The sequence below is a fragment of the Schistocerca cancellata genome, chromosome 2 (assembly GCF_023864275.1).
Source record: "Schistocerca cancellata isolate TAMUIC-IGC-003103 chromosome 2, iqSchCanc2.1, whole genome shotgun sequence".
Classification (NCBI taxonomy): Eukaryota; Metazoa; Arthropoda; class Insecta; order Orthoptera; family Acrididae; genus Schistocerca; species Schistocerca cancellata.
The window spans coordinates 833,213,056-833,228,432 of record NC_064627.1 but is presented as its reverse complement, the minus strand read 5'-3'; the positions used below and the strand labels follow the sequence as shown (position 1 = coordinate 833,228,432).

Below are 15,377 nucleotides of genomic sequence, written 5' to 3'. Positions count from 1 at the left end.
TCCCCCTCAACTTCCTCCTCCTCCTTGTCCTCCTCCTCCTCTTCCTCCATTTTCTCCTTTCAGCCATTTGATGATAACCAATTTATCCACTTGATAGTAGTTATGAGTTTTAAATAAATAATGCCTGACAAAATGTGTTCAGTGTATATCCACAATCTACAACGGATAAATGTAATCTTCCTGAAGAGCTATAACTCTAGATTTGCTTTTGAATCCACATCCTATGCATTTTTTCTTTCATTACTCACAGACATGCTTCTGCTTTGTACAATAATTCCTCATTTTTCTCCAGGCTTTTGCAATCATTCCTCATTTTCTCTCATATATGCTAGCCTTTTTAGTTATGTTTATTACGAGTGGTAAGTATGCAGCACATGTCAAGCAACTGACTGACCTTACTTTCTTATGCAGACAGGCAGTTGCACAAACACATGCACTGGATTTTTGTCTTTTTATGTGGGACATAGTAGTCCACAATGAACAAATAACCCCACCAGTTTTCTTGGTTCTAAGGAAAATGTCAAAACTGGTAATCCTCTCTCACGTATTACCAATTGGCAAACACTTTGCCCCATTCCCAGCTCACTAGGATTTAGCTGAAAAGAACCGAGCTCTACAATGCTCTCAAACAGCTTGTTCTCTCCTTTGAGGCAGTGAATGAAATTTATTAAAAACAGTACTTGTTTTGTTTCAGGTGTATCAAGTTTGGTTGCTTCAGAGTTTGAGTCGCAACACGGTGTTCCGTGGCTGCACAAAAAGCATTATCCAGCATAGTGGCATTGCTGTCAGGGTTCCTCTGAGCAGTCATCCACTGCAGTAGTAGCGCTTGGGTGGGCTGAGCGAGGCATGTGATCGACAGTTCCTGTCTCTCTGTATCTCCTCCATGTCTGAACAACACCATTTTGGTTCACTCCTAGACACCTGGACACTTCCCTTTTTGAGAGCACTTCCTGGCACAAAGTAACAATCCAGATGGGATCGAACTGCGGTATTGACCACCTAGGCATGGTTGAACTACAGACAACATGAGCCATGTACTTCCTTCCTGGTGGAATGACTGGAACTGATTGGCTGTCAGACCCCCTCCATCTAATAGACGCTGTTCATGTATGGTTGCTTACATCTTTGGGTGGGTTTAGTGACATCTCTGAAAGGTTAAAGGGACTGTGTCTGCAATACAATATCCACAGTCAATATCTACACTCCTGGAAATTGAAATAAGAACACCGTGAATTCATTGTCCCAGGAAGGGGAAACTTTATTGACACATTCCTGGGGTCAGATACATCACATGATCACACTGACAGAACCACAGGCACATAGACACAGGCAACAGAGCATGCACAATGTTGGCACTAGTACAGTGTATATCCACCTTTCGCAGCAATGCAGGCTGCTATTCTCCCATGGAGATGATCGTAGAGATGCTGGATGTAGTCCTGTGGAACGGCTTGCCATGCCATTTCCACCTGGCGCCTCAGTTGGACCAGCGTTCGTGCTGGACATGCAGACCGCGTGAGACGACGCTTCATCCAGTTCCAAACATGCTCAATGGGGGACAGATCCGGAGATCTTCCTGGCCAGGGTAGTTGACTTACACCTTCTAGAGCACGTTGGGTGGCACGGGATACAAGCGGACGTGCATTGTCCTGTTGGAACAGCAAGTTCCCTTGCCGGTCTAGGAATGGTAGAACGATGGGTTCGATGACGGTTTGGATGTACCGTGCACTATTCAATGTCCCCTCGACGATCACCAGTGGTGTACGGCCAGTGTAGGAGATCGCTCCCCACACCATGATGCCGGGTGTTGGCCCTGTGTGCCTCGGTCGTATGCAGTCCTGATTGTGGTGCTCACCTGCACGGCGCCAAACACACATACGACCATCATTGGCACCAAGGCAGAAGTGACTCTCATCGCTGAAGACGACACGTCTCCATTCGTCCCTCCATTCACGCCTGTCGCGACACCACTGGAGGCGGGCTGCACGATGTTGGGGCGTGAGCGGAAGACGGCCTAACGGTGTGTGGGACCGTAGCCCAGCTTCATGCAGACGGTTGCGAAAGGTGCTCGCCGATACCCCAGGAGCAACAGTGTCCCTAATTTGCTGGGAAGTGGCGGTGCGGTCCCCTACGGCACTGCGTAGGATCCTACGGTCTTGGCGTGCATCCGTGCGTCGCTGCGGTCCGGTCCCAGGTCGACGGGCACGTGCACCTTCCGCCGACCACTGGCGACAACATCGATGTACTGTGGAGACCTCACGCCGCACGTGTTGAGCAATTCGGCGGTACGTCCACCCGGCTTCCCGCATGCCCACTATACGTCCTCGCTCAAAGTCCGTCAACTGCACATACGGTTCACGTCCACGCTGTCGCGGCATGCTACCAGTGTTAAAGACTGCGATGGAGCTCCGTATGCCACGGCAAACTGGCTGATACTGACGGCGGCGATGCACAAATGCTGCGCAGCTAGCGCCATTCGACGGCCAACACCGCGGTTCCTGGTGTGTCCGCTGTGCCGTGCGTGTGATCATTGCTTGTACAGCCCTCTCGCAGTGTCCGGAGCGAGTATGGTGGGTCTGACACACCGGTGTCAATGTGTTCTTTTTTCCATTTCCAGGAGTGTATCTTCAAGGGTTCTGGGAACTGGAGTGATGCAAATCTTTTTTCGATGTGTGTATTTTGGATAGCCCTTGGTCTAGCTACCATTTGTATAGTTATCAGAAGAATGGGCATACTGTAGCTATTCTACAGTACTGGGTTAAACTTTAAAATTCACATATTTCCTCCAACCCAGGAAAATTGAGCATATTGGTTGGTTCTTTTGCAATAGGTGTGGTCTAGAGTACTCCTTAGGTTGCCCATAAAAGCATCATTAGTTTACAGTTGTCTGTAAATCCTGAAAAAGTATGACTTTTGGATGTGAAATGTACCAGCTGTGGGGATGGCCACTATTACAGTTTCTATTCATGGCAGATCATCAAAATTTTTACCGTATGTTCTTAAGATGATATTCTCTGGGAACTCTGAAACTTTCTTCAATCACTTGTCATTATCCAGTACCAAAACCCAACTGTGCGTTCATTAGACATTCATATAGAAATGCCATTTTCTTGTTTTGAGAATTTGTATCCGTTATGAAGATACACCCCAAAAACCATTATTTATGGGTACCAAAAGTACCAGTTGTGAGGACAGGCACTTCTATAATATCTACCCGTGGCAAAAAGTCAAAATTTTGACCGTATTTTCTTAAGATGATGTTCACAGGGAACACTTTTTGATATCATTAACCATTACCGAGAACCAGAGGTTCAAAGTTACCACCTACTTCTGCACATAATATCTATTCTGAGGTGTATGTATAGTTTTAACCAATGAACTTGTTTTAACTTGTGTAGTGAACACATGGCAAGGATTGGAGGCTCATCGCAAGTGTTCTGAGGTCACCAAATTGTGTTCAGTGACAAAGAAGTGGGCTAAGAAGGGTCTTGGCATGCATGAAAAGAACTTAAAATGTCTGCAAAAATTACATAAAACTATGAAGACTGTAAGTTCAGTAAAATATTTCTAATAAAATTTTTACTCTGAAGACACAAGGCATAAACTGGGCGTCTTTGATGAATTGCGATCGATGAGTAAAATACAAACACAAATAAATAAATAAATGAAAAAGAAAAGGTAAAGCAAACTGGTTTGGGTGAACCTTATATTGTGCATACTTATCTGTTGCTTATATGTATCAAAGTACATAAAACATGTCAAGGATGAAAACTGTCATAACTTTGCTCACCTATAGAATTCGTTTTATATAAGCAGCATACCCTTCTGTAGCAGAAATACGAGGGGAACCAATGGAAAAAGGCTCCTGTTGAAGGATAAAAAAGACGAATATGTTTCTCGTTAAAAGACTCTGACAGAGAAACGGGGAACCAGGTGCCTCAATCCTTATACCGCCTTCCTCATCAAAAATTTCCACATGCTAACATATTAACGCTTTTTGTGCTGAAAGAGAGTAGCAGAGCATCGGAAGAGAGAGGAGACAGTGCCAGTGGGAGAGGAAAGAGAGGAAACAGTGACGCTGGGAGAGAAAATGAGGTAGTGAAAGAGGAAGAGCGATGGATGAAGACAATAGCAGTGGGGAGCCAAAGAGAGAGGAAATGTTAATGATCAGTGAGAGGCAGTGGCAGTAGAAGAGAAAGAGTGATACATGGAGATAGAAGCAGTAGGAGCAAAAGACAGAGGACACAATAAAAATGATTACTACAGATGTGTGGAGACGATATAAAGGCTTGTGGTATCTGGACCCTTCCAGACCATCAAACTTCAACACACACGAATACCGAAGGGCACATTTTGTACCAAAATTTTAAACACGTTGGTACACGGGAAAATGTAAGTTGGATTGTCCAGAATGGTTTGCTGGAGACAGTAGCAGTCGGAAGGAAAGACTACGGGTGATGGTGTAAGTGAGCGAGGAGGCAGTGACAGTGAGATATACTGTAAATCAATGGGAGAAAAGGAAGACTATTGGAGAGAGACATTTATAGACTGTGGTGGTGAGAGGAAGGTGCTGGGTATGATGGCTTAATTACAAAGAGATACTGCATGTAAGGATGTTCAAATGCCAAAATTTTTGGTGAGAAAAGCAGAATGAGACATGTAGTTCCCCACTTTTACTGTCAGACTTTTAAAGAGGAACATATTCGCCTTTTCTGCACTCTGGCAGTAGCATTTTTCAACTTGTTTCTTATTCTTAGTTTTATTCTTAGGTTTTTATTCTTAGTGGATAGTCTTTCCCATCCTGTCTTCCCTTACTCATCATCCTGCAGTTTGTCAGGTCTACCTGCCAAGGCGAGGACTTGAACCTGCGTCTCCTGCTTACCAGACTGATGTGCTAACCACTGCATCATCGTAGCAGTATGGCTAACACATCTGCATGACTACCCTAGTCCAATGTTTTCAATAACACAAACTTCAATCCATGCCTTCAGGGAGGGCACTGGACTAACATAGTCCTTGCAGTTGTGGTAGGCATACTGCTACAGTGTGTTAATGGTTAGCACACCTGCCTAGAGATTCGGGTTCAAGTCCTGGCTGTGGCAGAAATTTTAATTTATTTGTTCAATTTCTGTCATTACCGATGGCAAAGTTGGGACTCGTATGTCTCAAGGAAAATATAATTCCATCAGATCAATGGTGTTGGGTTTGTTATTGATAGCAGGTACGGCCTGGGAATGTGAGAATGTTACCGGCCAGATTGTAGGCTCATGCATGTGGAAAGACCTCACACAAAGAACTGAAAAGTACTTTGTGCGTTAAATGTTGCTCGTAATTCACATAATTAGCTTTAATGCTACTTTATTCTCGATAATTTCGCTGTGAAATTCGGAAATACATATGTAAAAATATAAGAACTTCTACCAAAACGTGTTTTGAGGGAAGGGGGCAGGAGGATCTACCCTCCCCTTTCCTTGGATTCACGCCTGTGCCTTATAATAATATTGGGTGTGAGCAGACCTGAGAAGTTGGGGGCGATGTCGAGCCCGTTGCCCAGGTATCCGGCGGTGACGGCGCCGTTGAAGGTGAGTGCGATGGTGAAGCAGGCGACGGCGGCCGCGCGCTGCTCACCCAGCAGCAGCTGCACTGCCATTGCTATTGCCGGCATCACCAGCGCTGCCAACACGAACACATACACATACATTCATACTCTAACTACAAAGGTCTGAAATTTCATCTCAAGGTTACTTATTTTCTGCAATAATTAGAACGACACTTTTATCTAACAAAGGAGCCTCCCAATCGCACCCCCGTCAGATTTAGTTATAAGTTGGCACAGTGGATAGGCCTTGAAAAACTGAACACAGATCGATTGAGAAAACAGGAAGCAGTTGTGTGGAACTATGAAAAAAATAAGCAAAATATACAAACGGAGTAGTCCATGTGCAAGATAGGCAACATCATAGACAGTTTCAGCTGAGGAGCGCCGTGGTCCCGTGGTTAGTGTGATCAGCTGCGGAACGAGAGGTCCTGGGTTCAAGTCTTCCCTCGAGTGAGAAGTTTAATTTTCATTTTCAAACAATTATTATCTGTCCGTCCGTCATGTTTTCATCACTTTTTTGGGAGTGATTATCACATTCACAAGAAAACCTAAATCGGGCAAGGTGGAAGAATCTTTTTATCCATTCGCCAGGTGTTCAAGTTAGGTGGGTCGACAACATATTCCTGTCATGTGACGCACATGCCGTCACCAGTGTCGTATAGAATATATCAGATGTGTTTTCCTGTGGAGGAATCGGTTGACCTTTGACCTTGCGATCAAATATTTTCAGTTCCTATTGGAGAGGCACGTCCTTTCGTCCACTAATCTCACGGTTTTGCGGTGCGGTCGCAAAACACAGACACTAAACTTATTACAGTGAACAGAGACATCAATGAACGAACTGTCCGAAAATACTTGCGAAAATAAAGAAAGTAAACTTTTCACTCGAGGGAAGAATTGTACCAAGGTCCTCTCGTTCCGCAGCTGCTCACGCTAACCATGGGACCACGGCGCTCCTGAGCTCACTCTCCTTGATGTTGCTTATCTTGCTCATGGGCACTCAGTTTGTATATTTTGCTTATTTTTTTCATAGTTCCACACAACTACTTCCTGTTTTCCGTTTTTCAAGGCCTATCCACTGTGCCAACTTATAACTAAATCTGAGGGGGGTGCGATGGGGAGGTTCCCTTGTAAGTGGTGAAAATAATTACCAGCAATCACTACTTGACAGAAAAAAACGAAATAGCATTTAGAGACAATCACTCTCAATAAAACACATAAGTACAAAGATAGAGCACAGAAATTATAGTAAATCTTCTCGCCAAAATCGGGAATCACATATAGAGATAAACACTGGGCAAATATGTGTAGCACTCGCGATCTGAGGCTTCCGTACAAACTTAATTATTTATATAGATAGTCTACCCGTCCATGAAATTCTTGGTTGTCATCGTGTCCGAAATAAGACTGCCATGTTATGGGACCATGCGATAAGCAAGATGTGTCCTGTGCGTGTGGTGTTGAGAAGACGATGATTCACTTCCTTCATCGCCATGTCTACACCATCTCCTCAGGCATCGTGACGCAAGGAAATGTGGCATTAGGACGCCCAAAATCAAGTGCACTTTGCTGAGGCACTACACTTCATTTAAGAAGGAGAAGGAGAAGAAGAAGAAGATCTGTTCCTTAGAAAAAGGGATCTTAAAAAACGGACGGACAGACATTCGGGGATAAATGACTACGTAAAATATTTTTTTTCGTGTGATATAATTACAAATTGTCGATTCCCGGATTTTTTCCTTTACTTGTACTGAGAACCATGCTTCCTGCCACCTTTCAAGATTGCAGTTCAACGAGAAGTACCCTATACGGTATGATTGAGTTTACGAGTATGACAAGAATGGCCTTATCTTTTGATTTTATTGACTTAGAAGCTTTCATTTAGTACTCTACCGAGAACCATAGACCTTAGTACGTGACATAAATTTCAACTTGATACATCCATCTGCTCCTGAGATAAAGGGGTCTTAACAGAAGGACCGTCGGATAATAAATGACAAAATTTTTTTCTTGCGATATAATTACAAATTAACAAATTTAGGATTTATTCCTTTACTTGAACTGTGAAACCTTGCTTCTTGCCAAATTTCACGATTCTAGGTCGACGAGAAGCACCTTGTAGGTATTGATGAGTAAGTTTATTACATGCCTGCACTTAATGAGCCGATGAAAATCCAGGCAGAATATTAGCAGAATCGCTACATGCAGTAGATTTCAATATGAGAAGAAAGTGGTTAGAAAGTGGAATAATATTGCCCATGAGGAATATGAGACCATCTATCATGATTCGTGGCACAATACCAGCCGGCATGGAATTACCACGACATCCTTGGAAAGCAATGAATAGCACTCGTACAGGGCATGGTATCTGTGCAGAAAGCCCTTCACCGATGGGGAAAGACTGATCTTCTCAATGCTACTGTGGTAAAGATCATCAGACACAGCTATAGCAGACGAGCTTACCCTGGAAATCTAGATGATTTCTTTGAAGTGATGGAGGCAGTCCTTGAATGGATTGAAAAGCAAGATATTAATTTGTGGATTTAATCATCTAGTTCCATTCATTTTCTGAAATCATGCAATTCGTTTATGCAATTTGGAATTTAGTTTATGTTGCCATACGCTAAATAAACAAATAGATATATAATTCACGAATTTATTTATTAATCAATAATCGTTTCACTGAAATAAGATCAGTGATAACTTTGTGTAATTACGTCGCAGAATGTTGCTGACAGGGCGACAACAGGGTTGACAGATTTTTCCAAATGGATGCTTGTTCGAAACTGATACCAATTAAATAAGGAAGTCGAGATCATTTGACTTGTGTTTCTTAGCATTATTTTTGCCTTGGTGAGTGATATAAATATCTTTACCTTGTTAAATCGTGATTATCTTATACTATTCCTTATTTAACTTATTTACAATTTCACCTTTTCCTTCTTGTTAGCCATTGATACTTCAGTAGCTTCGCTATCTGATGATGAATTTATTTTTAAATACTTCATGAACTGCAAAATCCACAGAATAAGCCAATAATTGTATTAATCGATGTGTGGCTCGCTTCTGAAAGTTAGTAAGTTCGACATACTGGCTGTTGAGTTCGGGTGTGCTCACTCGGCTCTCTTCAGACTAAAAGCTGAATTTTTAATGTAAGTTTACGTTTACAAGACTGCTTCCTAGATTAAACACATGAGGCGATACTAGCAGCCATAATGGTTATGTGGGCACTTAGACAGTGGCCAGAGCCTTAGAAACTGTCTGTGGTACTGGGCCACTTAGTACCTCAACTGACGCTTTGCATATTGGGCCCTGCCTCTTGATCTGCATGTCAGAGAAAGAATTACCATCTACTAATCGAAAAAAAAGCTGGCCACAAAAAGTAAATTAAATACTTGGGGTTCGTGGGAGTAACTGCACTCCAATGAGAGAGCATATTATGGATTTCTGGCAGGAGAGACGGGATTCTTCTGTCATTAGAAGGCGGACATATTGTTTCTCCTCAAATGTCAGGCAGCGTCTCCAAGTGGATCACGTTCAGCTAACCGCTCGTCTTGTACACTGTCTGTCTGGACATGCTCTGTACCCGGATTAGCTACACAGAATCCAAAAAAGAAACAGAGAACCCATCTGTGATTGTGGAGCCATAGATACAGCTGAACACACCCTCAGTGAACTAAATTTTGGATACTTGAGTGAAGTGTATTCAGCCTTCTCATAGACAGCCAAAAGATAATATGCAGACCAACTACTGTGTGCCCAGCGCAGAAGGATGGGACGTGCCACGGAGGGAATGGTTCGATTACAGGATAGGAATGAAGGGAAAAGGGTTTAGTAGGCCATCCGACTTGTCCTAAATACGAAATCGATCCTGAAAAGGAGACATTATCTTCAGTACCTCACCCTCCATACAGATTGTGAAATGAGAATTACTCTAGTACACCATCGACTACCTTTAGGATCAACGAAAAGAAACTGCATGTAGAACACCCTAGCCAAAGAGATTACACAAGATTACTCAAAGAGCTGTCATAGTGTTGTTGCATCTTCTATATATGTCGATAACAATGAAACATTTATTTGTTTGTTTCTTTTTCATATTCTGCTTTCTATGCCGTCTCCTTCACTTTTAATTTTCATTACTTGTCTCTCATTTTTATTATTAGTTTATTTCTGCAGTGTTAGGTGGACGGTAGTTTTAATGGGTATTTCTAACGGATAAATTAACAATAGTTTGCTTATAGCTAGGTCTAGGTCCCTTAGAAGAAACAAGTGCAGAGGAACGCACACAGCCGGAATGGAAAACTGCCGGCAGTTCGCGAGATCACTACTACATATTAGTTTAAGAGAACAAAAATTTACGTACGAGGTTATGACGACACGGATTTTTTTTCTCACAAACTAATCACAGGAAAACTGTGAAACTTGTGTCACTTCTCTACGTAATCTCCTTGCAGCCGCACACATTTGTCACAATGACGGCGCTGTGATTGCATGGGCGCTGCAAACATTTCTTTAGGAATCCGGTTTGGCCACTGGAATGTCGCTACTGCAATAGCCGTGCTGGCTAGTGAATCTACGACCACGGAGAGTGTCTTGCATCATTGAAAGCAGCCAAAACTCGCTAGGAGCCATGTCAAGTTATTAGGGACAACGAGAAATCACTTCAAACTTGTAGTCACGAAGAAACTACAGCACTGCGTTCGCCCGACGCTCTGGTGTGTTGTCTTGATGAAAGAGCACACGAGCAACCTTTTACGACCAATTTTTAGCGCAATGCTAGAAGAACCTTGCTCTTCAAAACTTTTGTCGCCGTAGTGTCCTTTGGTATACTGTGAGTAAGGATTACACCATTGCTGTCCCAGAGCATGGCCACCAACATTTTTTCAGCACTGGCGCTTAACCTAAATTTCTTTGGTGGTGGTGTGGTTGTTTGCTTCCATTGAGATGACCGGCACTCCATTTCGGTATTGGAAAACGGCATCCAGGTAGCAACTGACGAGAACGTCCCATTCATGCAGTAATCGCGCGTCAACGTTGTCTGCCAAGTTGCCACGCATGCAACATTTTAGTCGTCCGTCAGTATTCGGCAAAAAACATATGTAGCATAATAAGGCTGGGTGGCCTAACATTACAAAAATCACTGAGCGATCTCCACACGCGGAGCAGTGTCATTATCCATCTGCACCTGTGCCTTCTGAAAACGGAATGAATGCCTTCCCTCCTCAGGAACCGCTATGTGGTTTCGCTGCAATGTGTGTGCCACAGCGTGTTTCTGGATGGGTCTGCGTCGAATCTCTCTAACACGTCCTCTTCAAATCGTAGCGAGCGTACGCGTCACAAGTGACCACAGTTTTGACGTCCTTTGGGACCACTAGTTTCACCCAGACCTTTACGAATAGAATGGTGTGGCTGATGCCTGTTTGGATATCACGGCACGTAGACGCATACAAACGAAATGCATATCGCGCTGCTCGCACAAAGTGAAGTCCTCGATGACGCGGCACAAAAGCACGAGACAAACTACGAATGAGCGTTATGTATCTACTTCGTATGCCTTATCTTTGCAGTCTGCCGCCAATGCTGCTAGCGGTGTCTAGCGTTGTTGTGACAGGCTTGGAAGCGTTCGTCTCCATCTAACATCCAGAATCCTGCTACATTGGGAGGTGTTCCGCCCGCGGTCCGTCAGCGTAAAAGATTTCATTTGCTGCCGTAATTTCGATGTCTGTAGCCGTTGGATGACGTTCCCGGGCACGGTTTCTTATCCTCAATTTGTTCCTTAAGAAGCCCCCTCGAAGTTTGTCGGTAACGATCGGTAACATCCTGTAGATAAAAAAGTGCAAGTACTAGCTTACTGAAAAGACTATATAGCGTCAAATATCAATTTTCATGTTATATGGTTTTTTACTTATCTCTAAAAAGCTTCAACTGAGAGCTGATTTTTCAGCAGGAAAATCAGGACAATCCCACATTAATTAATAAAACCTTCGTAGTTTACAAGCCGCCGACGTCATCAGAAGTTGGAATCACTGACTGCCGGGGTTTGCAAGGTGTTCTGCTTATACAGGCTGTCTCAGAACTTTCGGGGTGAAATTGAAACAGGTGTTACTGGGTCCACACTCGATTATGGTTCAAATGGCTCTGAGCACTATGGGACTCAACTGCTGAGGTCATTAGTCCCCTAGAACTTAGAACTAGTTGAACCTAACTAACCTAAGGACATCACAAACATCCATGCCCGAGGCAGGATTCGAACCTGCGACCGTAGCGACACCCGATTATGTTGAGATAGTGAACCAGTGGTCGAAAATGCGTATTTGTTGTGTTACGGACACACACAGCGTACACCGCATAGCAACAAGATAGCTCAGTAATTTTTTTAAAACGGTGCCCACCTGTCTCAGTGCATGCGTGGCAACAGCGCATGAAGTTCTGCCACACTCTCTCAAACATCTCTTTTGTACCAGGAGACCGGCAGCTTGGACTCTAGCAAGCAGGTCGCCGTCCATTTCTACGGGGGTCTCATACACCAATGTCTTGGCGTAACTGCAGAGGAAAAAGTCCAGAGGTGTAGATACGGCGACCGCGCTGGGCATGGGACGGCACCTCCCCTTCCAATACAACGATGAGGTTAAGTGTTGTTCAGGAGCTCGCGGACATTAAAATTCGAAGTGGGCTGGTGCACTATCGTGCTGGAACAATATCATTTCGTGGACAACAAGGGGAAAGTTCCCAAGAAGTGGCAGCACATCTCGCAGGAACACCAGGTAATGTGGACCAGTCGAACGGGGACGCAGGAAATAAGGTCCTATTAGGTGATCTTTGACAATGCCTGCCCTTATGTTGACAGAGAATCGTTGCTGGTGGCCACCGATGTGGGTGTCGTGGGGATTGTCCTCACTCCAGACGTGGCATAACGGCTGTTGAAAACATAATTACGGGTGAATGGGGCCTCATCAATGAACAATACAAACTGTACGAAGTTCAACATTACAGCACTGCGTTGGATAATCAACTGATAGAAGTGAACGTGGGGCTCAAAATCCGTTGGTCCCAGTGCTTGACACCTTTATGACAGGGGTGTAACACCTGTTCCACCAGTATTCTCCAAACTGTATTCTTCAAAGTGTCCGTTTTACGGGCAAGTTGACAGGTGCTTGTTACTCTGTGATCGGCCACACGATCCAACACCAAAGTCTTGTATTCGGATGTTTCTGGCAGGAACCTTGGCCGGCTCTCTGCGGCGTGGACGACAGCGTCTCTCGTAAGTTGGTATCCACAGAGATAAACTTCTTCAGTTAGGATGACGTCTGTTGGGAAAGCGTTCTCTGTACATTCGTGCTGCTTTACGGGCACTACATCCTGCCGCATCGTATCTTAAATTCATGGCTGCCAACCCTAGTGACAAGTAACGTTCCTTCTTTGACTACGCGTCATGCACAGTAACGCAGCTCACCGTGGACACATCACAAGCTTTCTGATGCTATGGAAAACTGACACCAGGGATAGTAGTGTGCATGCGGTACAGGATAATCCACGGGTGCGTTGCATGCGTTCGTTACATGACACGCGTGCTATGAGCTAAGTTGTGTACAGAATAACTGCTGGATGGTCGAGGGCATACACTGTTTATCATCCGCTGCCTGTCCAGTGTACAACAGACACCCGGGATCTTTGTGAGAGTGCGACAGAACTGTATGCGCCGTTGCCGTACTTGCACTGCGACTGGCGGTCGTCGCTTTGAACAATTACTGTGAACTAAGTTTTTGTTATGCGGTGTATGCTGTACATGCTGTGAATATTCGTTACACAATAATTATGTATTTCCGACCATCGGTTGCCTATCTCACTATAATCAGGTGTGGACCCACTATAACCTGAAACTCCCTGGCAGATTAAAACTGTGTGCCGGACCGAGACTCGAACTCGGGACCTTTGCCTTTCACGGGCAAGTGCTCTACCAACTGAGCTACCCAAGCACGACTCACGCCCCGTCCTCACAGCTTTGCTTCTGCCAGTACCTCGCCTCCTACCTTCCAAACTTTACAGAAGCTCTCCTGCGAGAGCACTTGCCCGCGAAAGACAAAGGTCCCGAGTTCGAGTTTCTGTCCGGTACACAGTTTTAATCTGCCAGGGAGTTTCATATCAGCGCACACTCCGCTTCAGAGTGAAAGTCTCATTCTGCACTATAACCTGTTTCTGTTTGACCCAGAAGGTTTGAGACACCCTGCATAGATGCACTGACAGCGTTGGAGCCTTCCAGAGAGAGCGGAGTGACGTATACGCGGAAAGCAAGTAGAGCAGAATTAGCTCCGGCCTACAGCGGTATCGAGCAACGTCAGATGGCGCGATGGGCCGGTGGCACGCTTGAAACTGCCACTTCTGCCTCCCTACAAGCGTCAAGCCTCCCTCTTCGATTTCGCTCAATGTCCAAAGCCTACCTCCATGACCTACTAAATGTGTACCCCAGGTCACTGTTAAAATTGTTGCTGTTTATTTTAATTTCAGCTGCTTCTTTTGTAACAGAATCTCAGTACGATAGCATCTGAGCCAAAACTCTCGTCTTTTCAAATTATATCTATGCTTGTTTTCTAAGCAATGTTCAGCCAAGGCTAATTGCTCAAGTTCCATTTGTTTAATATGCCATGAATGATACGCACAATGCTCAGCAACAGTGTGAATAATTTAACCTACGTAAATGCTAGCGCATTATGTGGAGCGTATTTCACAGCTAGTGACACTGCAAGTCTGAGTATCAGCTGCCGTCTCCGGCGGGGAGCGAGTAACTATTTCAGACGCGTTTCGTAATTCTTGACTGAGCTTTAAATGCATACAAGCTCTCGAAAGCACATGTCAAAGTTAATACTTTTAGTGGATACCTTTTCAGTTACATATTGATTTCCCATGGGCCCTGCACGGAGTCGAGCGTTCGCGAAGTGTGACGTCACAAGCTAGTTGCGAGGCCCGTATTTCTCGTGGGCCTCGGTCCCACTGCTGGCCGGCGCTGCTATGAGATTCTCAACTTGCTTTCTGCACATGCATCACTTCAGCCCTTTCTGGGTGTTTCCAAACGCTGCCATGGCATCTACAGGATGGACTATTTTAATCCATAATGGGAAATAACTCGTGGTAGAGATGGGATACAGCAAAAATGTTTAGATTAAAGTTGGAAGTGGCAAAGAGAGTTATGCATTGCTACTAATGGCCGTGACCTTGAACTTTTGAGGAGGTTAATGCGAATTTTTAAAATGGAAAACCTGATATTTAATCGAAGATTGGAAAAGAGTGGAAAATTTTAAATATAAAATGATACATTTTATTCGAAGTCATCGCAAGGTTCAATGAAGGTCAAATAAACAAATACACTCATGAGCCAAAACATTACGACCACCAGCTTAATACCTTGTTTGTCCGTCTTTGGAACGAAATACACTCCTGGAAATTGAAATAAGAACACCGTGAATTCATTGTCCCAGGAAGGGGAAACTTTATTGACACATTCCTGGGGTCAGATACATCACATGATCACACTGACAGAACCACAGGCACATAGACACAGGCAACAGAGCATGCACAATGTCGGCACTAGTACAGTGTATATCCACCTTTCGCAGCAATGCAGGCTGCTATTCTCCCATGGAGACGATCGTAGAGATGCTGGATGTAGTCCTGTGGAACGGCTTGCCATGCCATTTCCACCTGGCGCCTCAGTTGGACCAGCGTTCGTGCTGGACGTGCAGACCGCGTGAGACGACGCTTCATCCAGTTCCAAACATGC

General features: G+C 44.4%; 1 protein-coding gene and 1 non-coding gene across 2 annotated transcripts in view; both read right to left on the bottom strand.

The window, feature by feature from the left end:
• LOC126162731 (sialin) overlaps positions 1-15,377 on the bottom strand; it is a 368,491-nt gene that overhangs the window by 8,738 nt on the left and 344,376 nt on the right. Inside the window, exon 10 of the mRNA XM_049919394.1 lies at positions 5,518-5,673. Within this exon, the coding sequence (XP_049775351.1) occupies positions 5,518-5,673 (156 nt within the window). The remainder of the gene's footprint in view (positions 1-5,517; positions 5,674-15,377) is intronic.
• On the bottom strand, positions 13,505-13,579 carry Trnas-uga (transfer RNA serine (anticodon UGA)). Its single transcript has one exon. It is a non-coding gene; the product is annotated as a tRNA-Ser (tRNA).